This window comes from Myodes glareolus, chromosome 8 (assembly GCF_982192425.1).
Source record: "Myodes glareolus chromosome 8, mMyoGla1.1, whole genome shotgun sequence".
NCBI classification, from domain to species: domain Eukaryota; kingdom Metazoa; phylum Chordata; class Mammalia; order Rodentia; family Cricetidae; genus Myodes; species Myodes glareolus.
The window spans coordinates 75,432,245-75,459,429 of record NC_142033.1 but is presented as its reverse complement, the minus strand read 5'-3'; the positions used below and the strand labels follow the sequence as shown (position 1 = coordinate 75,459,429).

General features: G+C 42.6%; 1 protein-coding gene and 1 pseudogene across 2 annotated transcripts in view; one reads left to right on the top strand and one right to left on the bottom strand.

Moving 5' to 3' along the window:
• Rnf185 (ring finger protein 185) overlaps positions 1-27,185 on the bottom strand; it is a 38,902-nt gene extending 11,717 nt beyond the window's left edge. Inside the window, exons 1-3 of one of the 2 annotated variants that reach the window (XM_048449987.3) lie at positions 27,038-27,185; positions 4,848-5,068; positions 2,111-2,129 (exon numbers count right to left, since the gene is read on the bottom strand). In XM_048449987.3, the coding sequence (XP_048305944.1) occupies positions 2,111-2,129; positions 4,848-5,023 (195 nt within the window). In that variant the 5' untranslated portion in view covers positions 5,024-5,068; positions 27,038-27,185. Of the gene's footprint in view, positions 1-2,110; positions 2,130-4,847; positions 5,069-27,037 lie in introns of those variants that run through there. The other variant, XM_048449989.3, reaches the window with a different exon arrangement.
• Positions 8,283-8,706, top strand: LOC125410448 (small nuclear ribonucleoprotein Sm D2 pseudogene; annotated as a pseudogene).

Here is a 27,185-nt window from a genome sequence, read left to right as displayed (position 1 = left end):
TGAAAAATTTTTACTGGGGTTAAAACCAAAACTGCCTTTAAATACCAGTAACTAAACAAGCTCCTTCTTTGTCTCTTACTCTCTGGGACTGTGAGTAGTGCAGAAGAAGGAACTGCAAGCCTGAGGCCTCCAGGTAGGCTCCTGGGGTGAACAGAACTTATATTCAGGATCGATCATATTGATATTAACTTGTTTTTCTTTCTGTGATTTCTCATTTTTATTTAAAAAATATTACCCCATTTTTAATTATGTACATGTCAATGGAGGCCGGGGGTATGTGCAAATTAATATGTGTGCCCTTGGAGGCCTGAGGAGGAAGCTGAAGCTGGAATTCCAGGTGGCTGAGAGTATGGGAACTAGGAACTGCACTTGGCTTTCTGGAAAAGCAATAAGTGCTCTACCTCCTGAGCCACCTCTCCAATTCCAATTTCTCATCTTACAGAATTTCCCCGATGGTGTAACCTGACATCAGCACATGGATGTGTTAACCACTTCTGGGTCGCTTAGCACTGTGTTAAGGGATAGATTCTGCTTATTATCTAAACTTTATCAATGTTTTATACTAAAACATTTGTATTTTATTTTCTTAAAAATGAACAAAAGATTATTTTAAAATGTTATACTTGTATCCCCCCCTCCTTTTTTTGAGGCAGTCTCATGCATTTGAAGATGATGCTGAATTCTTACCATCACGCCTTTGACTTCCAAGACCTGGGATATAGGAATATGTCACCACACCTAACTTGTGATCTCTTTCTGGGCACTGGATGGTTTTCTCATGCATATTTTCCTGACCTTTACTTATTTTTAGCACTAGGGATTAAACTCAGAGCCTTGCACATAATGAGTATACACACTATGGATGAATTATGTCCCAGCCCCTCAATATTATTTTAGGACATAAACTGCATCTCTAGACAGACATGGAGATATAAAGTTCATCATATGAATATGAGCCAAAGAGTCAGGGATACAGAAATAGCAGCATCTCATGATTTTATATACTACATTCCCCACCTGTCAACGGTCTCTCAGAGCTCATGCCACATGTTCTGCCACGTTTATTCTTCCAGACTCGTTTGGGTCAGAATGCTCATCCCTAGTTCCTCTTTTTTTCCCTCTATGAGGATCAGTCAAGTCCCTGTCCACCACCTACACCCTCTAGGCCACCTAGGAGTGTGCTGCTGAACTTCTGACACCCATGGAGATAGTTACCTGGCTGTGATTGTTCACATCCAGTTGCCAATGCCAAATCCAGTTCTTAGTGAACACTAACTGGTTTTCATAGTAAATTAAAACAAAGGAGACAAACTTTCCTCTTCTGCAAAAGCTATCTATGGTCACCAAAACATTTACCTCTTCTCAATGATTTCAAGATTTTTCAGGAAAGTGAGGTGTACTGATATGAAAGGAGTTACCTTTCTACTTCTTCAAAATTTATTTTTATCTCAGTATGTATGTGCTGGTGTGTGTGCACGAGTGTGTGTGTATACCCATAGAGGTGCTGGAGCCCCTGAAACTGGAGTTACAGATACTGGGAACTGAAATTGAGTTTCTGCAAGAGCAGCAAACATTCCCAACCACTGAGCTGTCTCTCCAGGCCAGAAGTTATCTTTTATAACTAAATATATAAGTTCAGAAACTAAAAATAATCTAATAACTGAGGATGTGGCTTAGTTAGCAAATCAAGACATCCTGGGTTCCCAGCACCACATGAAGTGGGCACTGTGGTGCATCCCTGTAATTTCAGCACTTTGAGGCAGGAAGATTTCAAGGTTATCCTCAGTGAGCTTAAGTTACAGGTGGTTTCAAAACAAACAAACAAACAAACAAAAATGCTCTAACATGATCAAACTCAACCTATTTTCAAATGAGGCATTGAGAAAGTGGCAGTCAGCCAAGGCCATAAGGGCTATTCTATTGTTGGCAGAATCAGGTATGAAATGACCTCTTATTACATCAAATACCTGTCAGTGGGCAGGTGTATAAAAAAGGCAACTGAGCCCAGAAGTAAGGGAGATTGCAGCTTCTGACAGTAGTCCCTTGAGACGAGGGATGTCTTGTGCAACTCTAGCTGATGAAAGACAAAGTAAAATGAAGTACATCTTACCTGATGCAAACACGGCCAACTACAGAGTCCCCAGGGCAGCCAATCATCAGGAAGGGAAGCAGGAAGAAGGAGAAAAATGCTTTCATTAGCAGAAACACTCCATGAGTAGGGAAGACATCAGAATAGGGTGCCTGGGGTGCTATAACCCCAGTGAGCTTTCTTCACAGAGATTCCTGGCATCACAGATAGAAAAAAGAAGGGAAGGCTAAACTGGATACAGAGGCATATATCATCTGTAATCCCAGCACGTGGGAGGGAGGTAGGGATAGGGAAGGATCAGGAGTTCAAGGTCATTATCTACTACTTAGTAAGAATGGGCACAGCCTAGGCTATAGGAGATCCTGTCTTAAAATAACAACAAAATGAAAAGAACAAAACAGATAAGAAAAGGCTAAACCCACAGGGAAAAAAAATGAGAGAGTAAAGAGTTAAGACTCCAGTCTCTAGCTCAAACATCACTACAAAAGCAGACTCCCTTGGCCCAGACAATCCAGGCACAATTTACCCACAGGTTAGTCTTAGAGAGATTATAGGCTCTGAAGAAATCCAGCAGACCCAAGTTTGATTCTCAGAAGCCACATGGTAGCTAACAACCATTTGTTACTTCAGTTCCAGGAGAATAACCTATGGCTTCTGTGGGCACCTGGTATATACATGTAGTCCACAAACATGCATGTAAGCAAACACTCATACACATAAAAATAAAATCAAATAAACCTAGTACCCTGAAATCTGTAGCAGAGGATCATGAGTCTGAAGCCAGTCTGGGCTACATGGTGAGACCCTGCATTTAAATAAATAAAAAATAACATACATACATACATAAAAAAGCAGTGTTGGGCAGCAGCTCTGTAAGATGGAGGTAGTAACCTGTAATCCTAGCTCTTAACCACTGAGTCACCTCCTCAGCTCCCTTCAGGGTGCTAGGATTACAGGTGTGTACCATATATCTGGTTCCAGAGTCTCATTTTTTTAAAGGAGGAAGCCAAGGTGATGAACATGTAACTTACATTAGGACTAAAAATTCTCTACTGCCTTTTCAATACCTAGCACTGCATAAAAAAATTACATTATAATATTAAGGAACAATTACTCAATTCCAGATTTTTAGTATTTCTTTTCTTATTCATAAAGTAAATCAACAAATATCTACTACAACTTACTATGTGGCAGCCATGGTGTGTCTTACACATTATGTGCCTTTTCTAGATGACTAAAAACTGTGACTTAATCTGAACGCAACACTGAGTTTATGGTGACATGAGCCCTCTACAAATCAGAGCAGGACTCCATTAGAAATCCCTTTAATATTATGGGGAGAGGAGAAGGTGAATGAATGACCTTTAGAGCAAAGCTTAGGGCTGTAGTAAAGGTGCGTTCCAGAGTCAGAGGCAAAAGAGGGCTAGAATTTCAAAATTCTGATCAAAATTCAGATCAGTCTGGTTTACCTGTCAACCCTGGTTTACCTGTCAAAACCCAAACAAACAAAACTAATGATGAAGGTTTCTCCCATTTATGAAGCAACTACTGTGTGTCAAGAGAGTGGCTGAGCTGATTTTTATTTTGTCATTGGATGATCACCAGGAGATAAAATCATTCCTACTTCACAGAAAAGATGTGCAGAGAAGACACTACAGTCTGGGTGCAACTGCTTCTTCAAATCTGTTCTTTCTAATGGTACTCTGCCTCTTAATTCTGTCATTTTCGTCTATCTATAAAAACAATTAAGTCAAAACAAAAAAATTTAAAACAAAAAAGAAAAACCTCTGCTCTATTTACTAACTCACCAATAAGTTTACCTTTTATATTGCTGAGAATTTAAACTTTCGTCACCATTTTCTTGCACAAAAACATTAAACCGCTCTATACCTCTAGGTTTGATAATCTGGTTCAGCCCTCCACAGCCATTCTTATTTCCTAACATCCCCAATCCCCATCCAGGGTTCTGCTGAGAGAAGGACAATAGCCTCAGGGACTCAGAAGACCCAACAGTGCACATATCCACCCTTAGGAATGGCCTGCTTTGGGGTGGCACACACCCTTCATCTTATTTACCATTATTTCCCCTCAGCTTTCAAGGCTTCTCCATAGGCTTCAAAGTCTAGCTCAACGTCTCAGTAGAAAAAACAACCACTACTCAACATTCACCGAAGTTCTCAGAGACAGCAGGGATTTCTTTAAGCATGGAACCCAGAAGGACACTGACCTTGCTACTTCATTTCACAACATACACATTATATATAGAACAATTACAATTATAGCACACACGCTATGTGCTCTTTTAACATGTTTACTAATTTTGGTTCACTCACTCAATATTCATAAATAAGCCTGTAAAATGAGGCAGAGTGCATGTAAGCACCCTGTCTAAGGTCACCCCTTAGGGAAGTGGCAGAGTCAAGACAGAAGAGGGGAAGTTTGGCTACACAGTCTTTGCTCAAAACCACTATGCAATGCTGTCTATAGGCTCATCACAGCAAGTGGCAGTAATGCTCACTAAATGGGGTTACTGCTGGAGAGTTAGGCTGACAACTAGGATGGGAACAGGATTTGCCCTACGTTACTCAGAACTTCAGCAGTAGAGATGGGATGAAAACTGAGGCTTCTTGTCCCTTGGGTCTGAGTGTATCAGGGCTCAGTATAAGTGAGACATCTGCTCCAAACATCTTCTGTACATAGTGAGATATCTGCCTAGGACTTGGTAGGCTGTCCACAGAGATGAAAGGAGGGTACTCACCAGAAGAGGTGGCCACACAGGCTGATGACAGCATCCTTGGCTGTGTCCAGGCATATGTTGCACTCAAAGGTACTATCCTGCCCTCCACTCTCACCAGTGCCATTGCTGCTGCCACTGGGCCCCCCTGCACTGGAATTCTCAGTGGATGCAGAGGCCGAGGGCCCCTTACTCGCCATCGCTGACTGCCAGCAAAGATTTCAGTGAAGATTCTTAAGACAATCCTGGAAGGCAGAAAGCACTTGATTGTTCATTCCTGCAGCCCACTTCCTACAATGTCCATGTCAATGTTTCCATCTTCTTTCAGCTCCAAACAATAAATACGATTGAACTTGGGAGCAGATTTCCCAGAGGGCTGCAGGGACAGTATCTGTGGGGCTATGCCTTTCTCATGAGTTGCTCATGAGCAAGGCCCAAAACACATCTCATAAAACACAAACAGAAAAATACTGAGCAGCCTCTAGAAGGTTCTCAACAAAGCTCCCCCATTTATATTTATATTCTGTATTAACCATACCAGTTGATAAATATATGCTCCATTAAACATTAAGTTGAACTGTCAAGCTATCCTTTAATTTTGGACAACTTTTATGTTGACTAGGAGAACAGACTCTACTCAAGACTGTAATTGGTATGTGGCTGAATAAAGAAATTCTTGTGACCGTCGAAAATTAGGAAGCTTGGAGCAGCCAGATGATGGTCTCTGATCCTTCCTGCCAGATGAAATACCACTTACCTTATTTTGTCTAGATTTATCAACACCCTTAAAGAGGGAGTTGTATCAGTGAAGGAAAAGTTGTCTATCCCATACCATCCAAGGTCATCTGGCACACTCATAATCTGGGCAATCCTGATCACTTCAGGAAACAACTAAATTATCCGGCCAGCTGACTAGGGTGGTTTTGAGACTAGGATTCATGGCACACTATTTCCATTCAAACTACCACACTGCCATAGATAAGGCTGGTCACCAATAGCCCAAGGAAACATATCACAGTTGGCAAATTCCATATCAAAGAAATCAAGGAAAGACAATGAGATCCAAACAAGGGATACCCAGGGATTCTGAGAGCACATTAAGAACCTGTCAGGAGCCTCATCTGGTTGCTCTCATTATCTCAGAAATTAGAAGCAGGAAATACCACACTCAGAGAACTGAAGCTTAGAATCAGTCCGGCCTCCAGCTTGCTAGGAACCACACTTTATCCTGCTATGCTTTTCTCATATGTAAAATGAGGACTCACCACAGGGTACCTGAAGACCACCTGATTTCAGCTTCCAAAGTAAGAAAAGATGAAATCCCCAAAGCTGGTTTTCTTAGACCAAGAAGCCTTCTTTCTACTGCTTCTTCCCAGGGCAGACTTAGAGCTTGGGGCTCATGAACACCTCTCACTACAACAGCAGCTTAGCGACTTGAGCAGGAAAGAGGCTGGCTCTCCACCACTTTTTCACTCAGTTACATCATTTTACATGATGTCCCAGAAGGGCAGCTGGCTGCTGACAGTAGCAGTGTCTTGCTAGTCTCAGTTCCAAAACCTTCTCCATGGTGGAAAGCTTCCTCCTCTTTTATAACTGTGTGTGCATGTGTGGGATGCTGGGGAACAAATGTAGGCCCTCACACATGCTTGCTAAGCACTAAGCACTCCACTACTGAGCTATAAATATCCCCAAACCCCAGTGTTTCTTTGTTGAAAAAAAATCTTTTTGAGATTTATTTCATTTTATATGTATGACTGCTTTGTCTGCAGGTATTTATGTGCACCACATGTGCACCTGGTGCCCATGGAGGTCAGAAGAAGAAATTAGAATTCCTGGAACTGGTGTTATGGATGGTTGTGAGCCACCATATGGGTGCTGGGAACAGGACCCAGGTTCTGTGCAAGAGCAACAAGTGCTCTTAACCACTAAGCAATCTCCCCAATCACCTCCTTGTTTGGAAAAAAAAATCTTTTAAAATTAAGAACTAGCTGGGCATAGTGACACAGTTATACTCAGTTAGTACTCTGGACATTTAGGAAATTGTCAACTAAGAAAAAAATCAGCCAAGCTAACAAACAAAGAAGTGGTTTTGCTTTTGAGATAGGGTCTCTCTGTGTAGCCCAGACGGGCCTGGAATTCACAGGGATTCCTGCCTCCTGAGTGCTAGGATTAAAGGTATGACCACAACACTCAGTCCACTAATTAGGACTATAACGCAGGAAAAATATATTAAGCAGTCTTAAAAATGTGTTCTGAGGTCAGGTGGTGGTGGCATACACCTTTAATCACAGTACCCAGGAGGCAGAGGCAGGTGGATCTCTATGAATTCGAGGCTAGTTTCGAACTGGCTTGGTCTACAAAGCCAGTTCTAGGACAGCTAGGACCTCTACACAGAGAAACCCTGTCTCGGGGAAAAGAAAAAAAAAGTGTTCTGAGGTCTTAGAAAATTGTATCTTTAAACTGCTAAAGGATCATATTTCATCGCTTTTCAGGAAATATGTCTTGAAACTGATTGGGGGTCAATGAGACCACTCAGTTGGTAAAAGCACTCACTGCTAAGCCTGACAACCTGAGTTTGATCCCTGGACCCACATGGTAAAACCAACTCCAGCAAGCTGGCCTCTGACTTCATGGTGCCATGAGAAGTATGTCCCCACACATGTACACCATATACAATAAACAAGCAAATGTAGTTTAAAAATTAAAAAAGAAAGAATTGACTGAGTACAGTTTCAGTTTCTGAGCAGCTCATCAGAGGTTAACAATGTTTCCAAGGTCAGCTCCCGTCTGGGGTGCCTGTCTAGCCTGATCCAAAGGTTTAGCTGGGAAAATGCCTAAGGTCTTAAGAATGGACTGCTCGCTCCATGTTGGGTCTCAAACAAATGCTCATCTGTTTTGTTTTTCTTGGCAGAATTACTGTTAATTCTGTTGGGTATGTAACTTTAAAAAAAATTACCATCTGGCATGGAGAGATTTCTCAGTCAATAAAGTGTTTGCTATGCAAGCACTTAGGCCCAAGTTTGATCCATAGAACCCACCTAAAATCGTCAGGCATAAGGAGTTACAACTGTAATCCCAATGCTGGAAGGGATTCCTGGGGCTTGCTAGCCAGCCAACCTAGCCTAATCAGGCCAACTCTGGGCCAACTATGAGAGACCCTTAGCCAAAAACTAAGGCAGCTCCTGAGGAAGAGCATGCAAATATATATGCATTCTCTCTCTCTCTCTCTCTCTCTCTCTCTCTCTCTCTCTCTCTCTCACACACACACACACACACACACACACACAATATGCACACACACCATCTGCTAGAGATACATACAAAATATTTATTAAGAATAGGATATTTGGGATTTACTTTATAATATTCCAAAATGAGGCTGGGGAGATAGTTCAGTCAATAAAGTCTTACTCAAATTTGAAGACCTAAGCTTGGGTCCCCAACACCCACATAAAAAGCCTCCTCTCACTCTACTCCAGAGACTGGAGCAACCGCAGCTGAGATGGGAGTGATCTGCAAGCAAAACCTCCACCATGAGTCTTCTCAATAAACCCAAGAGTGAGATGACCGCAGCGGAGCTGCAGAAGCGAGGGAAGGAGGAATTCAACACAGGTCCCCTCTTGGAGCTCATAGTCAGTCAAGAACAACATGCATGTGCTCATTAACTGTTGCAACAACAAGAAACTCCTGGGATGGAGATTTGACAGGCACTGCAACATGGTGCTGGAGAATGTGAAGGGAGATGTGGACTGAGGTCCCCAAAAGCAGCAAGGGCAAGAAGAAGTTCAAGCCTGTCAACAAGGACGGCTACATCTCCAAGATGTTCCTGTGTGGGGACTCAGTCATCCTGGTGCTGTGGAACCTCCTCACCGCTGGCAAGTAGAGTAGGGGTCTCTTTCCTCTGTGGGAGCCTGCCATGGAAAGAATGCCATGGAAAGAAAACCCTGTATTTTTTTGTTGGGGGAAAAAAAAAAAAAGAAAGAGAGAGTGAGGGAGGGAGGGAGGAAGAGAGAGAGAGAGAGAGAGAGAGAGAGAGCGCGCGCAAGCCAGGTGGGATGGTGCATGTCAGTAACCCCAGAGCTAAGGGCGTGCACGGAGACAGATTCCTAGAGCTCATGGACCAGACCAGTCTAACTGAATCTGTGAGTTCCAGGTTCAGTGAGAGACTTTATCTCAAAAAAATGAAGTGGACAATGACTGAGAAAGGCACCTGACATCCAACACTAGCCTCCGCACATCTGCAATGTGTATATAGGTGTACACACACACACACACACACACACACACACACACACACACACGGTGGTGGTAATAAAAGATGAAACAAGAACAAATAAGTTGGCTCTTAGAAATAAATGATATGCTGGGTGGTAGTAGCGCATGCCTTAAATCCCAGCACTTGGGAGACAAAGGCAGGCAGATATCTGTGAGTTCAAGGCCAGCCTGGTCTACAGAGCAAGTTCCAGGACAGCCAGGGCTACACAGAGAAACCCTGTCTCAAAACTCCCCCACCAAAAAGAAGAGAAAAGAAAGAAAGAAAGAAGGAAGGAAGGAAGGAAGGAAGGAAAGAAAGAAAGAAAGGAAGGAAGGAAGGAAGGAAGAATGTGTTAGGGATTATGTAGCATTTTATTTTTATGTATATTTTGAAACTTTTCATAATAAAAGAAATTTTTTAAAAGTTGCCAAAAGGTATATTTATGAACTTCTTTTAAGTTAAAATTTATACACACACACACACACACAAACACAATGCCTAGAAGGCAATACTAATATATTAATTACTTCTGGTATTATGAGGACTAGGAACTTTGAACTTTTATATTCTTATTCTATTTTAAGGTTTTATAACAAGCCTATTATTACTTTTAAAATAACTTATAAAAGAGAGTGAATGTGTGTATATTACATTTGTTGCATAAATTATAAATTTTAGGAAGTATCTTTAAAAATTTTTTAATCTTTATTTTCATTTTTTTTTTCAAGATAGGGTTTCTTTGTGTAGTCCTGGATGTCCTGGAACTAGCTCTGTAGACCAGGCTGGTCTTGAACTTAGAGAGATCCACCTGCCTCTGCTTTCTGAGGCCTGAGACTAAAGGTGTGTGCCACCATGCCCAGCTGTGTCATATTTTTAATACATTACTTTTGAAATCAGACCAATATAGCAGTACCCATAATGTCAACACTTCCCCAATCCTGAAAAGCTCTAAATTCAAGATCTGACTATACTACTGACTTGCTATGGCTTAAATTTCTTCTCTAGAGCTGGGGCGTAGCCCAGTTGGCAGAGTGTCTGCCTAGATACAGGAAACACTTGGTTGATTTCCAGCACTGCCTAAAATCAGGCATAGTGGCACACACCTATAATCTCTGAACTTGGAAGGTAGAGGCAGTTAGATCAGAAGTTTAAGGTCATTCTTGGCTACCCAATAAATTTGAGGTAAACTTTAGGGTATTAATTGAGGGTTAAAAAGATCTTATCTCAATAAATTAATTTCTTTTGCCCCCTGAAAAGTAAGTACATATCTAAGATGAGTGATTTGGAAGGGGAAACAAAGAGGGAGTGGCTAATGCCACATATGTACCACTTAGAATGGACACCAGGATCCAACAAGGTTCTGCATGGCTCAATCTACCACTCACAGGTATACGGGGAAAACGGGTAAAGATAGATGTTCAGGTGGGAACAGTCAGGAGACAGCAACAGGTCAGTTCAGAGTTTGCAGGGTGTAGCAGCCATGCAGTAGGTCAGATACAGATACCGATGCCAACTCTAAACAGATCACATCACTCTTATTCTAATGCCCTTCCCTGGGCTTAATCCCAGTAGACACTCAGATAACTGCTGAGTGAGTGGGTGCAAGCATGTATGTCTGGTTCTGGTCAACTGCCAGCCTGGTTGCTCACAAATCCCTCTGCAATTCTGGGTTCCAAAGCCACATACTCATCTCCAAAGCCTCTCCTCTACCTCCTCCCTAACCCCATGTACAAGAAGAGATGAGTAGCATCCTTTTGGGGCTATCTACTGAGTACCTACAGAACAAAACAATGTGGCCACAGACTCATGGGTCCTGTAGGATTTGGTCAGTGGCCAGATAATGCAGGTTCTCGTTGGCTAGACACCAGATCAACTAAGAAGAAAACAGGGCCTAGGCATTGCTGAACTTCTAAAATCAATCTTGGTCCCTACAGAACCTACAGACTTTGACCTCAACAACACAGCAACCTCATTGGGGCTGGTCTTGAACTTCTGAGCTTAAGTGATCCTCCTACTTCAACTGCCTCTGTGTTGGGACTAAAGGCATGTGCCACTGTACCCAGCCATTCATTACTCTTCACCTGAAACATATTCCAGCTGTAAATCTTTACTGCTTCTGATCCTTACTCCATTTTACAGTTAAAAACATCAAGTCAGGGAGGTTAAAAGACTTGCCTAGGGCCAGGCCACCATCCAGTGCCAAATTCAGATTTTCCAAAACAATTATGAGCATACTTGCATTCTTATAAACGGTAAGTATAGATGTTGGGAACCGAACCTGGGTTTTCAGGAAAGAACAGCAAGTGCTTGTAACTATGCAGACATCTCTCCAGCCCCAATCTACATTTAAATTTAATTTTATGCATGTGATTATTCTGCCTTTCATGTATATTTGTGCACACATGTATGCCTGGTGCTTGCCTACACAAGACAGAAGAGGGCATGAATTGTCATGTGCGTGGTAAGGAATCAAACCTAGATCCTCTGGAAAAGAAATCAATCTTCTTAACCACTCAACTCTCCAGCCCCACGACTCTACATTCTTTGAGACAGGGTCTCATTTTGTATCTTGGTTTGCTGTGGAACAATGGTCTTGTACCCTGTAAATATTTATCTCTTGTACTTGTTGAATAAAATGCTGATTGACCAGTAGCCAGGCAGGAAGTATAGGCAGAGCGACCAGAACAGGGGAATTCTGGCAAGAGGAAAGACTCAGTCTACAGTCGTCACCCATACACAGAGGAAGCAAGATGAGAATGTCTCACTGATAAAAGGTACCAAGCCACGTGGCTAACACAGACAAGAATTATGGGCTAATTTAAGACGTAAGAGTTAATAAGAAGCCTGAGCTAATAGGCCAACCCGGTTATAATTAATGTAGATCTCTGTGTGCTTCTTTGGGACTGAAACCTCTGTCAACACTGGTTGGCCTGGAACTTACTATGGAGACCAGCCTGGTGTCAACTATCTTCTTATATGCTACCTCATTAACATGTAGCTTTATGAGATGAAATGCACATTCTTTGTTGTCCTCAAACTCCTGCTGTAACTTTTGTGCTTTCTGAATGAAATACAGAGCAAATTCATCATCCATTCACCCATGCATACAGCTAATAATTCTTCACTGACAACTACATGCCAGATTACTGCTACCACATGGAAGTTTCACAAAGAAGAGCAGTACCAAGCTGAGGCTCTGGAGTTTAGCAGAAGAGCTAAAAGGCATATGTTAAATGATAATAATCCTTAATAAGGACTCCATCAAAAAAATCACCTGAGTTGTGCTATTTTTCAAAAAAACAAAACAAAACAAAAAACCAGCACCTCTGTGCTTGCTATTTTTGTGTTAATTTGGTAAAAGCTAGAGTCATCTAATCAGAGAGAACCTAAATTGAGAAAGTGCCTCCATTATAGGCTGTGGGCAAGCCTACAGGGCATCTTCTTAATTAGTGATGAATATGTATAGGTTAAGTCACCACTTGTGGCTGGTGCTACCCCTGAGCAGGTGGTCCTGGGTCCTGTAAGAAAGCAGGCAGACCCCAGGTAGTGATGGTAGCCTTTACTTGAACAATCTCCACCTTTAATAGAGCAAGCTCCATGGCCTCTGCCTCTAGTTCCTGCCTCCAGGTTCCTGCCTTGACTTAACTTTGATGATGAACTGTGATATGGAAATGTAAGCAAAATAAACCTTCCCAAGTTGCTTTTGGTTATGGTGCTTCATTACAGCAAAAGAAACCCTAACTGAGAAACCTTTTCCCTCCCTGACTCCAGGCCCTCCTCAGTGACACTTTCCTTACCCTAAAATGATTCTTTCCATTGGACAGAGTTTCAGAAACCCAGTTCTAAAATAGGGAGAACTCTACTAAAAGCAAGCAGTAACATCAACACAACACAGTTTTTGAGAGGGATGGGAAATAATCGTTTCTTCAGAATGTTCAACCTTCAGGCACTGCAGAGTCAGATATATTGGCATGGTGGCCACATGAGGTGGCCCATATAAACTCAGCACCTGGGTGACTGAGGTAGGAGAATCAACACAAGTTAGGAGGCCAGATTGGGACACAGTGAATTCAAAGCCAGCCTAGGCTAGACAGAACAACCTTGTGTCATAAAAAACAGAAAAAAAGGGGGCTGGAGAGATGGCTCAGTGGTTAAGAGCATTGCCTGCTCTTCTAAAGGTCCTGAGTTCAATTCCCAGCAACCACATGGTGGCTCACAACCATCTGTTATGAGGTCTGGTGCCCTCTTCTGGCCTGCAGGCATACACATAGACAGAATATTGTATACATATTAAATATTAAATATTAAAAAAAACCAGAAAATAAAAATAAAACTAAACGGGATGGGGCAACTCTGTTGAGATCTCAGACCAGTCCCTCACCCTGAGATATAAATGATTGTTTAGTAAATAAGTACACACCTAGTTTGGAAAAACATTCCTCAATTTGAGATGTCTGGGGTGACACAAGTGATGCTTTGAGACTAAGGTGCATCTGCAACACTTAATTAGGAATGTAAAGCTTAAAGGTGACCAAGACAGCATCCTCAATTCTTTGGTTCAGCTGCCCTGACTCACCCCTGTGGACCTGGACAGTGAGACAATAAGAGTTGACTATCAGCTGGGCGATGGTGGTGCAGGCCATTAATTTCAGCACTTGGGAGGCAGGTGGATTTCTGTGAGTTCGAGGCCAGCCTGGTCTACAGAGCTAGTTCCAGGACAGACTACAAAACTACAAAGAGTTGACTATCCTTACAGCAATCATTAATGAACTGACTCCTATTCTTGTGTTCAGTTCTTAGGCTCTGGAAACTGTAGGTATTTTGGAATTCATCAGCTGTCTTATGGGTTCCTCCCCTGCCTCCCAACCCCAAGACAGGCTTTCTCTGTGTAGTTCTGGCTGTTTTGAATTCGATCTAAAGACTAGGTTGGCCTTGTACTCAGAGATCAGTCTGCCTCTGCCTCCCAAGTGCCGGGATTAAAGGCATGCACCACCATGCCTGGTTTATGTGTTCCTTTTTAATGTCCCACCCCCAGCAGTTTCTGAGGACAAAACCCAGGTCTTGGGCATGCCAGGCAAGTACTCTACAACTGACTATATTCCAGCTCCTATACCCCTTTTATTTTTTTTTTTAAAAAATGTTTTTATTGAGCTGTATCTATACCCCCTTTTAACCCTAAAAATTCCAGGCCAAGGTGTACAGTACATAGATATCAAAAAGACACCAATCTTCATTATGAAAATCACAAATCTAGGCATGCACCCAGCAAAAGGCTTGTCCTGTGGCACGTACTTATTCACATGGGAGCTTTCTGTGAGGAGCCTTGGCATGTCTGAGCCTGACTACACTGATGCTTAGGTTGCTGATGGACCACATAGAGACAGATGAGACTCGCATTTCAAGAATGTTTACGTCACACTCACAGAAGGCTGCAGTGGGAAGAAATAAGTAGGTTGAATGGAACCTGGGACACACATTAACCAGCTGTAAAATCTAAGAGTCTAAATGGTGTTTAAGTCCCAAGGCTACCCCTCAAGAGACCTAACCCCAAATACAGAACCAAAGACATGAATGATCTTAGGTCCAGGAGGAGAGAGAAGTCTGAGTGGATGGCTTCCTTTCCTGGGGACTGCACTGGTCCTAGTCTTTGGTACCTTGTAACCTCCCCTACTTTCTCAGATTTATTTTAAAAGACGTCATTATTTGCTAGGCATTCAGGATACAGAGATAAAAGTTTCAGTCTAAGGGTGACAATGACAAATAAACCAACAAGACAGCCAGTCTGCTTGGCATTCACAGGTGTACAGAGTGTGTAAGGGCAGAGGATACAGACACGGTACAACAAACTTTGCCAAATTCAGTGTAGAGGAGCCCAGGGAATGGTAAAGAAGGCAGCAAAAGCTAGGAAAGAGCAGGGAGGAAGACCGTAGATTACCCAGAGCGCTTCAGCCTTGGCCTGCTTGCTCATATTCCAAACTTGGGTCCATAACCTGAATTCCCCCACCCAACCTTCCAAAATGCCCTATGATTTTAATGATCTTCTCTCTATCGGGCTCACTCCCACTCCTTAGCTAAGTAGACAGATACCTCCAAATGGTAGATTTGGATGAACATAAATTATACTATGTGACACAACACTATTATATTATCTTTTATTTTATTTTGCTTTGTTTGAGATAAAGTCTTGCTATGCCACCCTGGCTGATCTGGAATTTGCAGTGAAGCTCCTGCCCTTGTCTCTTGAGTACTAGGATATAAGCAAGTGCCACCACAGACAGACAGCCCACCATACTTTTTTTTTTTTCAAATGGAGGTGAGAGGTGTATGGGACAGATATCTCAATTGATAGAGTATTTGTTTCGCAAATATAAGGACTTTAGTTTTATTTAGTTTTATTCTTGAAGACCACATAAAAATGCTGGGTATAATGGTACCACACACATGTAATCCCTGTACCAAGAACGTCAAAGTAGAAGGATCCCTGAAGCTTTCAGGAGAAGACAGTATTCCTAAGAATGGCACCCAAGCTTGTTCTCTGGCCTTTATATGCAAGCACAGAAACCTGCACAATCCACGAACACATACACACACTATCTTATTATATAACACTGGGCTTCACCCAGGGTCACTGACCTAGGCTAGGGCCTTACATGTGGAGAAAAGTACTTAGTCACTGAGCTGAATTTCCAGCCCTCCCGTATATTACCCCAGTCTGTTGCACAGAGATTATATTATACTTCCATAGACACTTTACTTATATGAGAATTTTACCTACATAACATAACGTTAAGTGAAAAAGCAATATACAAAATTGTATACAAAGAGATGATGTGAAAGCTCAGCACTTGGGAGGCAGGAACATGAGTTTAAGGCCAGCTTGGACAAAACTCTTTCTCATAAAACAAAACTGTAAGCACGGTGCCATGTACCTGTAACCTTACAGTCCTTAGAAAGTGGAAGCATTATAATTTTTTTTTCAAGATTAGTTTCAGCTACAAAGTTTGAGCCCAGATGCTTCCTATATGAGACCCTGTATCAAAATAAAGTCCCAAAGAACCTTGTATATAAAGTTGAACATATTCTATATATGAATACAAGAGGTTAAAACCATGTAAGGAAAAAATGTAAAATACATTATTTATGGTGGTTTCTGACAAGAATTATGGTCAAAATCCTTAAGCTTAAAATTTTTGGGGGGGGGGCTAGAGAGTTGGCTCAGCTATTAAAGCACTGGTTGCTCTTTCAGAGGACCCAGGTTCAAGTACCAGCACACATATATTGGCTCAGGAGACCCAGTGCTTTTTTTCCCTGGCCTCTGAAGGCATTGCACACATGTGGTGCACAGACATACATACATTTAGGAAAATGCTCATACACATAAAATAAAAATAAAATCTCAAAAAAAAAATTGAAACAAGTTCATTGGCTGGCCTTGAACTCAGAGCCCCACCTACCTCTGCCTCCCAATGAGGCTAGAATGAAAGAAGTGCACCACCACAGGGGGTTAAATTTTTTAAAATTACTTTTACTTATTACATATGTGTAAGTGAGTTCATGCAATGGCAGGCGGGGAAGTCAGAAGACAACTTTTAGGAGTCAGTTCTTTCACCATATGGATGCTGGGGATAGGACTCAGGTCATCAGGCTTGGTGACAGATGCCTTTACCAGCTGAATCATCATGACAGCCACAGGGTTGTAGTCCACCACCCTCCCCACTCGTACTTTCTGCTTTGTCCACAGTAAATACTATATTTAAATGTTTTATTATATTTTGGGTGTGTGTGTATACCTGCCATAAGTGACTTGTGTAGGTCAGTATTCTCTCCTTCCATCATATGGGATCTGAGGATTGAATACAGGTCATCAGGCTTGGCAGCAGGCACCTTTACCCACTGATCCATCTTGATAGTCCACATATTCAAAAAATAGGGACTTTGTTCAAAATCCTATACCTTCATATTTCAACAGAGGACAAGAAGGAAAACAAGCAGACTAAGATTCATTCACATCAAATTGTGAATGAGTTTTAGTACACTTCTCTTAGAAATTTTAGGCCTTTGTTGTTGTTGTTTTTGAGACAGACCTCACTATTCATCTCTGACTGTCCTGGAACTCATGACATAAATGAGACTAGATCTCTCATAGAGATCTGCTTGCTAGGATTAAAGGCATGAGCTACTACATCTGGTGACATTTTAGCACATCACCCCCCCCCACCCATATCGGGAATAAATCTAGGACCTCACACACCAAGAAAGTGCTCTACCACTGTCACATAAACTTATCCTTTTTAACATTTTAGTTCACTCTTTTGAGACAGAGTCACTTTATAACCTGTATTGTCCTAGAGCTCTTGGTGAGTCTCTCCCAAATGCTGGAACTACAGACTTAGGCCACCATGCACACAGTTATTTTATTTTCTGAGACATAGTCAGTCTAAGTTTTACAGACTAATCTTGAACATGTAGCCCAGACAGACCTTAAACTTGAGATCTTCCTCACTCTATTTCCCCAGTAGATAGGATCACAGGTCTGTGTTACCAGAGTTAGCTCATTTTCAATTTTTATTTAGTTTTCATTTTTTAAAAAATATTTTATTTTATATGTGGTTGTTTTGTCCGTATGTATGTCTGTGCACCATGAAGAGGCAGTGTCCATAGAGACCACAAGAGGAAGCCAGATCCCTCTGGAACTGAAGTTACAGATGGTTGTTAGCCAGCGTGTAAGTGCTGGGAATTGAACTCAGGTCCTCTGAAAAAGCAGCTAGTGCTCCAGCCCCTTAATTATGTATTGCTAATACCTTCAGATGCTCAAAAAGAAAAGACTCTTCCAGCCCTGGAGCTCAATCACCCTGTTGTCTGATCTGAAGACCAACAGTACTAGATCATGTCTTTAGGGTAAACCTTAGCAGTAGAACTAGAGTCAAAGGGTGTGTGTGTCATTTTAACAAACACCCTTCAGAAATAATGTACTAGTCTGTATTCCTGATAAATATGCAAAAGTGCTTTTATTCTCCAAGTCCTTGATAATATTAAGGCTTTGGTTTTCAAAAGAGAATGCATACTTTCAAATGGAAAGTAGAGTACTCTTTAGTTTAGAAAGATTTAAAGTAAAATTCACTGTTTCCTTCACTAATTAGTTATCAGGACCCATACTGGTCCATGTACTATGATAGACACAAGAAACACATCAATTTTGCAAGGACAAGTAAAAGTTGAGAGGGGAATCCAGGGATGGCTCTGATCTTTTCATACTTTCTTCCAATATTCTCAATTCAAATAATGTTTCTCTTGGTGAGGCTCTGTTTCAAAATAAAAAGTGAGCTAGGCAGTGGTGATGCACGCCTTTAACCTCAGCACTCAGGAGGCAGAGGCAGGTGAATCTCTGTGGGTTGAGGCCAGCCTGGTCTACAGAGTGAGTTCTAGGACAGCCAGGGCTAGACACAGAAACTTTGTCTTGAAAAACAAACAAGCAAACAAACAAAAAAGGTGAGAAAAGGGACTGGAGAGATGGCTCAGTGGCTAAGAGCACTGGTTGCAGAGAACTTGGGTCTAGATACCAGTACCCACACAGCAGCTAACAGCCATCTCTAACTCCAGTTCCAGGGGATCCAACACCCTCTTCCCACCTCCTTTAGTCCCAGGACAGTAAGGGCTACACAGAGAAACCCTGTCTCAAAAGACCAGGGAGAGAGAGAGAGAGAGAGAGAGAGAGAGAGAGAGAGAGAGAGAGAGAACCTCAATTTAAAAGACGTCCGTAACCAGAATGGCCTGTAGTCAAGTTTGTGGGACATTTCTTGAATAATGATTGGTGTGGGGTGACCCATCTACTGGGGGCAGTAATACTCCTGGGCAGGTGGTCCTGGATGGTGTAAGAAAGCAGGCTGGACAAGCTTGTAAGCAGTATTCCACCATGGCCCCTACTTCAGTTCCTAACTCCTGGTTCCTGCCCTGCTTCAGCTCCTGTCTCGTTTCCCCCAGTGATGGAGTGACTGAGAGTTGAAAGCTGAAACAAACCCTTCCTTCCCCAAGTTGCTTTAGGTTGTGGTCCTTTATCACAGAAACAGAAACCCTAAATAGTTCAATACCCATACATTTTTGTTAAAAATTTATTTCATAAGTGTTTTGCCTGCACATATGTCCCAGTGTAGGAGGTCCTTCTGTCTTTGTGTTGCTTTCATTGGTTAATAAAGAAACTGCTTTGGGCCTGTTGATAGGGCAGAACTTAAGTAGGCAGGGAAAACTAAAGGGCATGCTGGGAGAAAGGAGGCAGAGTCAGAGAGAGATGCCATGGATCCTCTGCCTGAGATGGAAGTGGGTTAGAATCTTACTGGTAAGCCACTGCCACGTGGCGATACACAAAGATTAATAAAAATGGGTTAAATCAAGATGTGAGTTAGCCAATAAGAGGCTAGAGCTAATGGGACAAGCAGTGATTTAATTAATACAACTTCTGTGTAGTTATTTTGGGGCTAAGCTAGCCGGGTGGCCGGGACGAACAAGTAGCCCTCTCCTTGCAACATCTGCTTTTGCCTGAACTGCTAAACTGGACAGGCAACACCCACAGAAAAACGATCGCTGAACTTGCCTAAAGGTGAAATGATCCTTTGGGGTTTCTTCATGAAAGAGTCTGCCAGATATTCTGCAAGACACAGAAGAAAGTGACTGATAAACTGCCAATATAAGCAGAACTGTCTTTAAAATTTCCTGCTTCATGGAAAAGTCTGCTGGATACTATGGGCCTGAAGGCTGAAGATGGATGCCCTAACAGTACAGAAGAACTTTGGGTGATTGTCCAGGCAGTAAGATGTCTCTGCCAATTCTAGAGTTTTGGAAGTTGCTTACAATGCACTTCCTGTTTATTTAGGTAATATTATATACTTCTGGAGTCTTTGATAGAGATAAAGAATTTATAGTTATAGTTTTCCTTAGTTATGATAAAAGATAAAGTAGATATAAATATTATAACTAATTCTTGCTTGATAACTGTTTTGTTATATGTAATTTTACTATGTTAAAGTTAAAGCCTTCCTTTTTGCTTAAATAGAAAAGGGGAAATGGTGTAGGAGGTCCTTCTGTCTTTGTGTCACTTTCATTGGTTAATAAAGAAACTGCTTTGGGCCTGTTGATAGGGCAGAACTTAGGTAGGCGGGGAAGACAGAACTGAATGCTGGGAGAGTCAGAGAGACACCATGGATCCACCGTAGATAGATGCTGGGAATTTTACTCAGTAAGCCACTGCCATGTGGCGATACACAGATTAAAAGAAATGGGTTAAATTAAGATGTAAAAATTAGCCAATAAGAAATTAGAGCTAATGGGTCAAGTACTGATTTAATTAATACAGTTTCTGTGTGGATATTTTGGGGCTAAGCTAGCCGGGTAGCTGGAACGAACAAGCAGGCCTTTCCTACTACAATGTCCTTGAACCACATGTATGTCTGCGGTCCAAGGAGGTCAAAAGAGGGTGTTGGATCCCCTAGAACTAGAGTTGTGAGCCACCGTGTAGGTTCTGGGAATCAAACCCAGGTCCTCTGAAGATCAAGTGCTTTTCTTAACTGCCAAGCCATCTCTCCAGGCCCCAAAACATTTTTTTAATTGAAAGGAAAAAAAAAGGCTGGAGAATAATTCAATGGTAGAAAGCTTGCACAGCATTAGAGAGGTCCTGTGTTCAATCCCTAGTACTGTAAAAATAAATAACTACAATTTCATTAAAATCATGTCACAGAACTTTGACGGCTCTGAGTACGAATTTCAGTTCCCACCTATTCTGTAGCTTTACACAAGTTATCTTGTGTAACTGTAAGGGACTCCATCCAGGTAAGGACTCTGAGTTCAGGGAACAGTACTGTTTACACTCCCCACAGAGCAATGAAAGCAGCAGGTGGTTACCTTGCCAAATGAGTCACAATTTCCCTTTCTCAAAGAACACTGTTCCTTGAAGGCAGACTGGGTAACTGTCCATGCGCTGACAGAAATCCAGTATGGGACACAGTTTGATCCAGAGAAATAAGATTTCTACCTGAAGTGTTGAAGTCAGGGGCATTTCTACTTCTTACCATAACTTTCACTAACTCCACACTAAAATTGTCCGTGTGAGTTATTTCAGTTAATCTTTACAGCCTGCCTTGAGGCGAACACTACTACAACACTGTTAGTATTTCCTGGGATGTTAAATTAGACCCAGAATAGTTTAGGTCATTTGGTTGGTCACAGAGCCAGTCAGCAGCAAAGCTTCCCAACCACAAGTCACGCATGTAGCAGATGGTACCTCAGTGACTTGTGCTTGGGTGTTTCCTCATGTCTGTCCCAGCTTCCAGATGCATTACTCAGCACAAGGTTTGGCATCTAAGGAGCACCTCATAAATGTGGATGGTGTGTCAAAGCTAATGCCCAAGAGTACACAACCAGCACAACTCAACACTAGTCAACATACTCCACTCAAGTTTTGGAGAGTCAGTGTCCTACAGGAGCAGTGGTTGTTTAGAGACCTAGAACTGTATTACAGAGCTGATTCACTCCTTGTTTTTCAACTGTTGCTCCAAACTTTTTTGGAAGGAGCAGGAGGTACTAGGAATGGAAGCCAGGGCCTTGCAAAGGTAGGCAAGTACTCCCACTAGCCACACTCCCAGTCTTGGTACAGACTTGGAAATAGAAAGGGGTGAGTACAGGGAACAGACCACAGGGATTTCATGGATACAACCAGAAAACAGTTTAGGTTGTCTGGGTTGGCATTCATGATTGGGATGTGTGTGCATGTGTGCGCGTGTACATCCATACTGTAGACTGACTATGCAGTTTATTGTGTGTGCGTGCACTCATACTGTAGACTGACTATGCAGTTTATTGTGTGCGTGTGCATGTGCATGCATGTGCAGTCATACTGTAGACTGACTAGACAGTTTGCTGTGCACTCTTATAAGACCCAACTGCTAAGTTCAACAGCAAACCTGACAGGGAGAGGACATCAAATAAGGTACATAAATGAGTAGGAATTTGGCAATTTTAACACAAATCAATAAAGGTGGGCAATGCTGCACTAGAAGAAAGTTCTCCCGATTGGAATCTTTCTAGTAAAACATGATTTTAAAAAAAGCATTGAGAGCCAGAGGACATGGAATGAGGCTTATCTTTGCCTCTCATTCTCCAGTATCCCTCATCTGTAAACAGTGATAACTGTTCCTGTTTTCCTTTTTGCTCTAAGAAGAGTTCATAAAATAAGGGAGTGTTTTGCTTCTGCTGTCATGCAAGTCAGTAGAACATCATTAATTCAGGTTTTCCCTGGGGTTGAGCTAAAGGCCTCTAAAATACTCCAAACTATCAAAGGAGAATAAATAGGGGTAACATTAAGGAGAAAACTTTCTAAGAGTTTAATACCAAACAGCAAATACCTGACGAAATAATGATCTCTTTTCTGTTCTCGAAAAGGATCTGTGATCATAAACAATAAAGCCAGGGATGAGGAACAGATCAGTTGGTAAAGAGCTTGCTTTGTGAGTATGAGGACTCAGGTTAAATTCCCAGAACCCCACCCTCATCTGACACACACACACAAACAAGCTGGGCATGATGCCATATGGAGGAAAGGAAAACAAATCCCAGGGAACACTGGCTCCCTAGCTTTGTCTACTTGGTAAGTCACAGGTAAGTGAGACCCTGTCTCAAAGAAAACAAAAGTGGATGGCACATGAGGATGGTGCCTGAAGTTGCCTTCTGGCCTTCAAGTGCATATGTACATGAGGCACCTGTTCACACAGGCATATACACACATACACTCAACATAAAGCCAGGTATCACTCGGAAAGTCTGTAACATCAGCTTTTACAAATCAGGCTTGCACCCTAATGCTTCCTCTAGCAGCTGTGCTTACTGCCATTTATAAAACGCCAACTAGGCTCAATGATTAAAAAAAAAAAAAAGCCTGACAAGATCTGTTCCCTGGCCCCAAGGAGTCTAGGGCAAGTCGGAATTTAACTTTTATGTAACAGTAACAAATTTCTGCACACTGCACCATATCTTGGATCCACTATCTTGGATCCACTTTCATATTCAAAGAGCTGTCTATCTTTACAAACCCACCATGCCCACATCACCAGGTACTTCTGAGGAACAGTTGGTAGAGTTGGAACTAGTTTGTCAGGTATTACAAGGACCACCCAGGGGTCAACCTAGTAACTAGTCCTAGAACAGAACAGCCAGCTTGGATTAGTAACCACAGAAATGCAGCTTCAGTATGTCCCACAGTCACCTGGAAGTCAAGGGTTCCACATTCAACTGTGTGTACACAAACAAAATGTCTAATCCAGCTGATGTGAAACAGCAAAAGCAGGCTCCACTTGGAAAGTGAAAAGTTCCAGAGAGAAACAGCGATGATGCTTCTACAGTATCAATTTTCTTAAAAATGGCTAACATGGTCATTTTATTCTATGTATTTTAGTATGATAAAAAAAAAAACTTGGTAGCCGGATAGTGTTAACATTAAGATGTTAACAGGCTACCTGCTAATGGTTGGCCAATAGTCCCAGGTACTTGGGAGACTGAAGCAGAAGAACCAACTGAGATCAGGAGTTTGAGACTAGCCTAGGCAACCCAGTAAGAGCCAATCTCAAATGATGATAAGTGGAAAAAAGTGGAATACAAGAACTATGTATAGCAATTGATTCAACTATAAAAATGTATTCAGTGGTGAGCCAGGGATATGGTTAAATGATAAAAAGTCTTTGCTATATAAACATGTTTGACTCCCCAGAATTCATGGAAGACCAGACACTGTAATGAAAGTGTCCATAATCCTAGTGCCCTGACAAAGCAAAGACAGGAGAATTTCTGAAAATTTATGGGCCACCTAGCCTGACATACACAGTGGAAAACAAAAAAATCTCTGCCTCAAACAAGGTGTTTGCGGAGAGGACTGACACTTGAGATTGTCCTCTGATGTCCACAAGCACACTTAGCACGCACACTAACCCTCCCTCTTCCTCTCTGCCTGCCCTCACAACCACAACCACCTGCGCTGTACCCAGTGACAAGAAACAAGGAACTAAGACCAACTGCAGCAAAGGTTCTCTTTAGATGATACATGGATGACAAGGCAGGTAAGAGGGATACTTTTCTAAATTTCCCAAGTAATCTTTAACAATTTAAATGACAGGGGTATTTGTTTTAATATTCATGATGGTGTGGTTAGGGTCAAAGACTGTGGAGTCTGAAGCAGCATGGCTCAGTTCTGGAACCCTAAGCCTACATTCACCCTGAGTACTCCACAATATCATGCACCCCTGTCCTCTCTGCCTATGACAGACACAGGATCTCCACATGCTCTTACCACATTTTGGATGATGTTGTGCTTTCTGGGCACAAATAGTATCCCTTGCACAGGAACATGGTTGCTCAGATCAGCAATAATTGGGGTTGTGCCAAGTTTTGCATAATCAGCAGTCTAAAATGGACAACTTACTCTGTGCTTTAGAATGTGCAAATCGCCGGGCAGTGGTGGCATACACCTTTAATCCTAGCACTAGGAGGGAAAGGCAGGCGGATCTCTGTGAGTTCGAGGCCAGCCTGGTCTACAAAGTGAGTTTCAGGTCAGCCAGGACTGTTAAACAGAGAAAACCTGACTTTAAAAAAATAACAACAACAACAACAACATCAACAAAAGATTTTTTTAAAAAGCCTATAGAATGTCTAAATTCAACTTTCTTCAGATAAGGAAGTTACTGGCATGTTCTCATTGTGTCATTAAGCTCATTCTGAGTTACTCCCAGGGCTGTCAGAGATTAAACAGTCTGAATATTTATAACCAAAATTGTACATGTGGACAAATAATCCAATTACAGAATGGAAACAGGAACTGAATGAATATTCTCCCAATAAGATGTACAGATGAATGGGTTGGCAAGAGCTTAGTGGGTAAGGGTGCTTGCTGTCAAGCCTGAGAACATTATTTCAAACCCCACAAACCCAAATGGTAGGAGAAAACTGATTCCTGCAAGTTATCTTCTGGCCTTCACACATCCATCATGGCACATGCAGGTACACACACACACACACACACACACACACACACACAGACACAAATGAATAAATAAAATGTAAAAAAAACCTACAAGGTATATAAATGATGGTAAGCACATGCAAATATGTTCAATACTATCAGTTTTAGGAAAATGTAAATCAATAACATAATGAGATGATCCTTCATACCTGGGAGGGTGTGTACGTATATATGTGCATTTTGTTTAGTTGACTGATTTTGTCATTTTGAGACAGGGTATAACTATGTAGTTCTGGCTGTTCTGAAACTTAAAAGATGAACCAGCTTTGTACTCACAGAGATCCACCTACCTCAAGTAGAGCCTTGTGGGGAACACAAGCAATCCTAGCATTTGGAGGCTGAGGCAGCAAGAGTCCCTGAGTCCTAAGTCAGCCTGGGCTACATAATACTCCAGAAGAGAGAGAGAGAGAGAGAGAGAGAGAGAGAGAGAGAGAGAGAGAGAGAGAGAGAGATAGTTCGCAGTCTTCAGAGGCTTTCTAAATTGTTCTTAGAAAACAAATTACTAATGTCAGATATAGCCCAGCACTGGGGAGGCTGAGGCACAAGCCTGGGCTATAGTGAGGCCCTGACTAATAAAATGAATTAAAAAATCAAAATCAAAACAAAAAAAAAACTAACCAATGGAATGGATCACTGTTTCTCAATACAACAAACACTTCTGACACCTTCATCAGATACTGGGTCGTTCCAAAGTCCTTGAAAAGAAGGATGGTGACTTGACTCAAAAGATTACATAAGGCAAGTGTGTGCTGGTCCGATTTACAGGAGATGTAGGCTAGAAGGAGGGCTCAAGAGAAGAAAGGAAGACAAAGAAATTTCAAATTCAACTGGCATAATACTACTAAGTAATGAGGAATCCCAGCACTGAGTCTGAGCAGGAGGATCAGGAGTTCAATACCAACCTAAACTACAAAAGGAGTTTGAAGACAGCATTAGATCCTATCTCTATCCTATCTACAAAGGAAATGTCACATACACTCTGAGGGCAGAGTTAGTACGGAAAAATAGAGTCACAATAACTAGTTAGAATAAGAGACTTCCAAGCTGGAAAGGCCCTCCCTCTAAATCCTGTATATCTTCTTCCATAAGGAGACAGCCAGTCAATAGTCACCTCTGAAGATTCTTCCGTTAATTCTTAATAGTAAGCTCACATTTGTCTTCCCGTAAAACCCACCTATTAATCCTCGTTGTAAGTCTTTCAGCCCCAAAGTTTAGGTGGGAGTCCTCGTTGCCATAACCTACGTGCGCCACGCCCCCGGCCAGCTCTTAAAGACAGTTACTCTCCTCCGGTGGGCTCTCCTAAGCTAGACCGCTGTTTCACAGAGGCTGACGGGCCCCGGCTGCCTCCAAGAGAACCCCGCATCCACAGCGGGAGAGCGCCCCACATGACCAGGCTTCAAACAGCGGTGGGCACAGGAGTCCCGAGGAGAACGTTCAAAAGAAGGTTTCCTAGGTTCCAAACCCAGATTCGAAACAAGCTGTCGGAGGAGTCCGGTCAGGGCTGGGGAGCGGCACCCCAGCGGACCTCAGGGCCGGCGGGTTCTACAAGTGTGGGAGACGGCGACCTCGGATCCAGGTCTCCCACGCTTCCCCCCACATCTGTCCACCACACTCCGCAGCTCCCCACCCGGCCAAAGCTCTCCCTACGGGGGAGACGGCCCCGCACCCGAGGGAGACAGGGAGTCCAGGTGAGCCCGTTTGGAAGGGGAGCTGCTGCGCGCCCTTCCCTTTTCCGGGGCCTCAGTTTGCCCAATCTGTACCCAAGGACGCCGGCCTGACCTTCCTTCTGGGACCCGGCGAGAGTCAGGCAGGCTGTCTCCGGGCCCCGGTTTCCAGGTCCCTCAGTCCCTGAGCCCCGGAAGGGGTCCCGCGCCTCCCGGGCCGCCGCCCCAGCTTGTCACGTACCTGCCGCGACAGAGCGAGCGCCAGCGACGCCACCAGTCCCCGTCGGTCCCACGGTGGCCAGGCCAGTCTTAAAGACTCGTCAGGCAGAAGGACTGAACCTCCGGCCCCTCCCACCCGGGCTTCAGTCACCTGACGCGGAGCCGCCTCT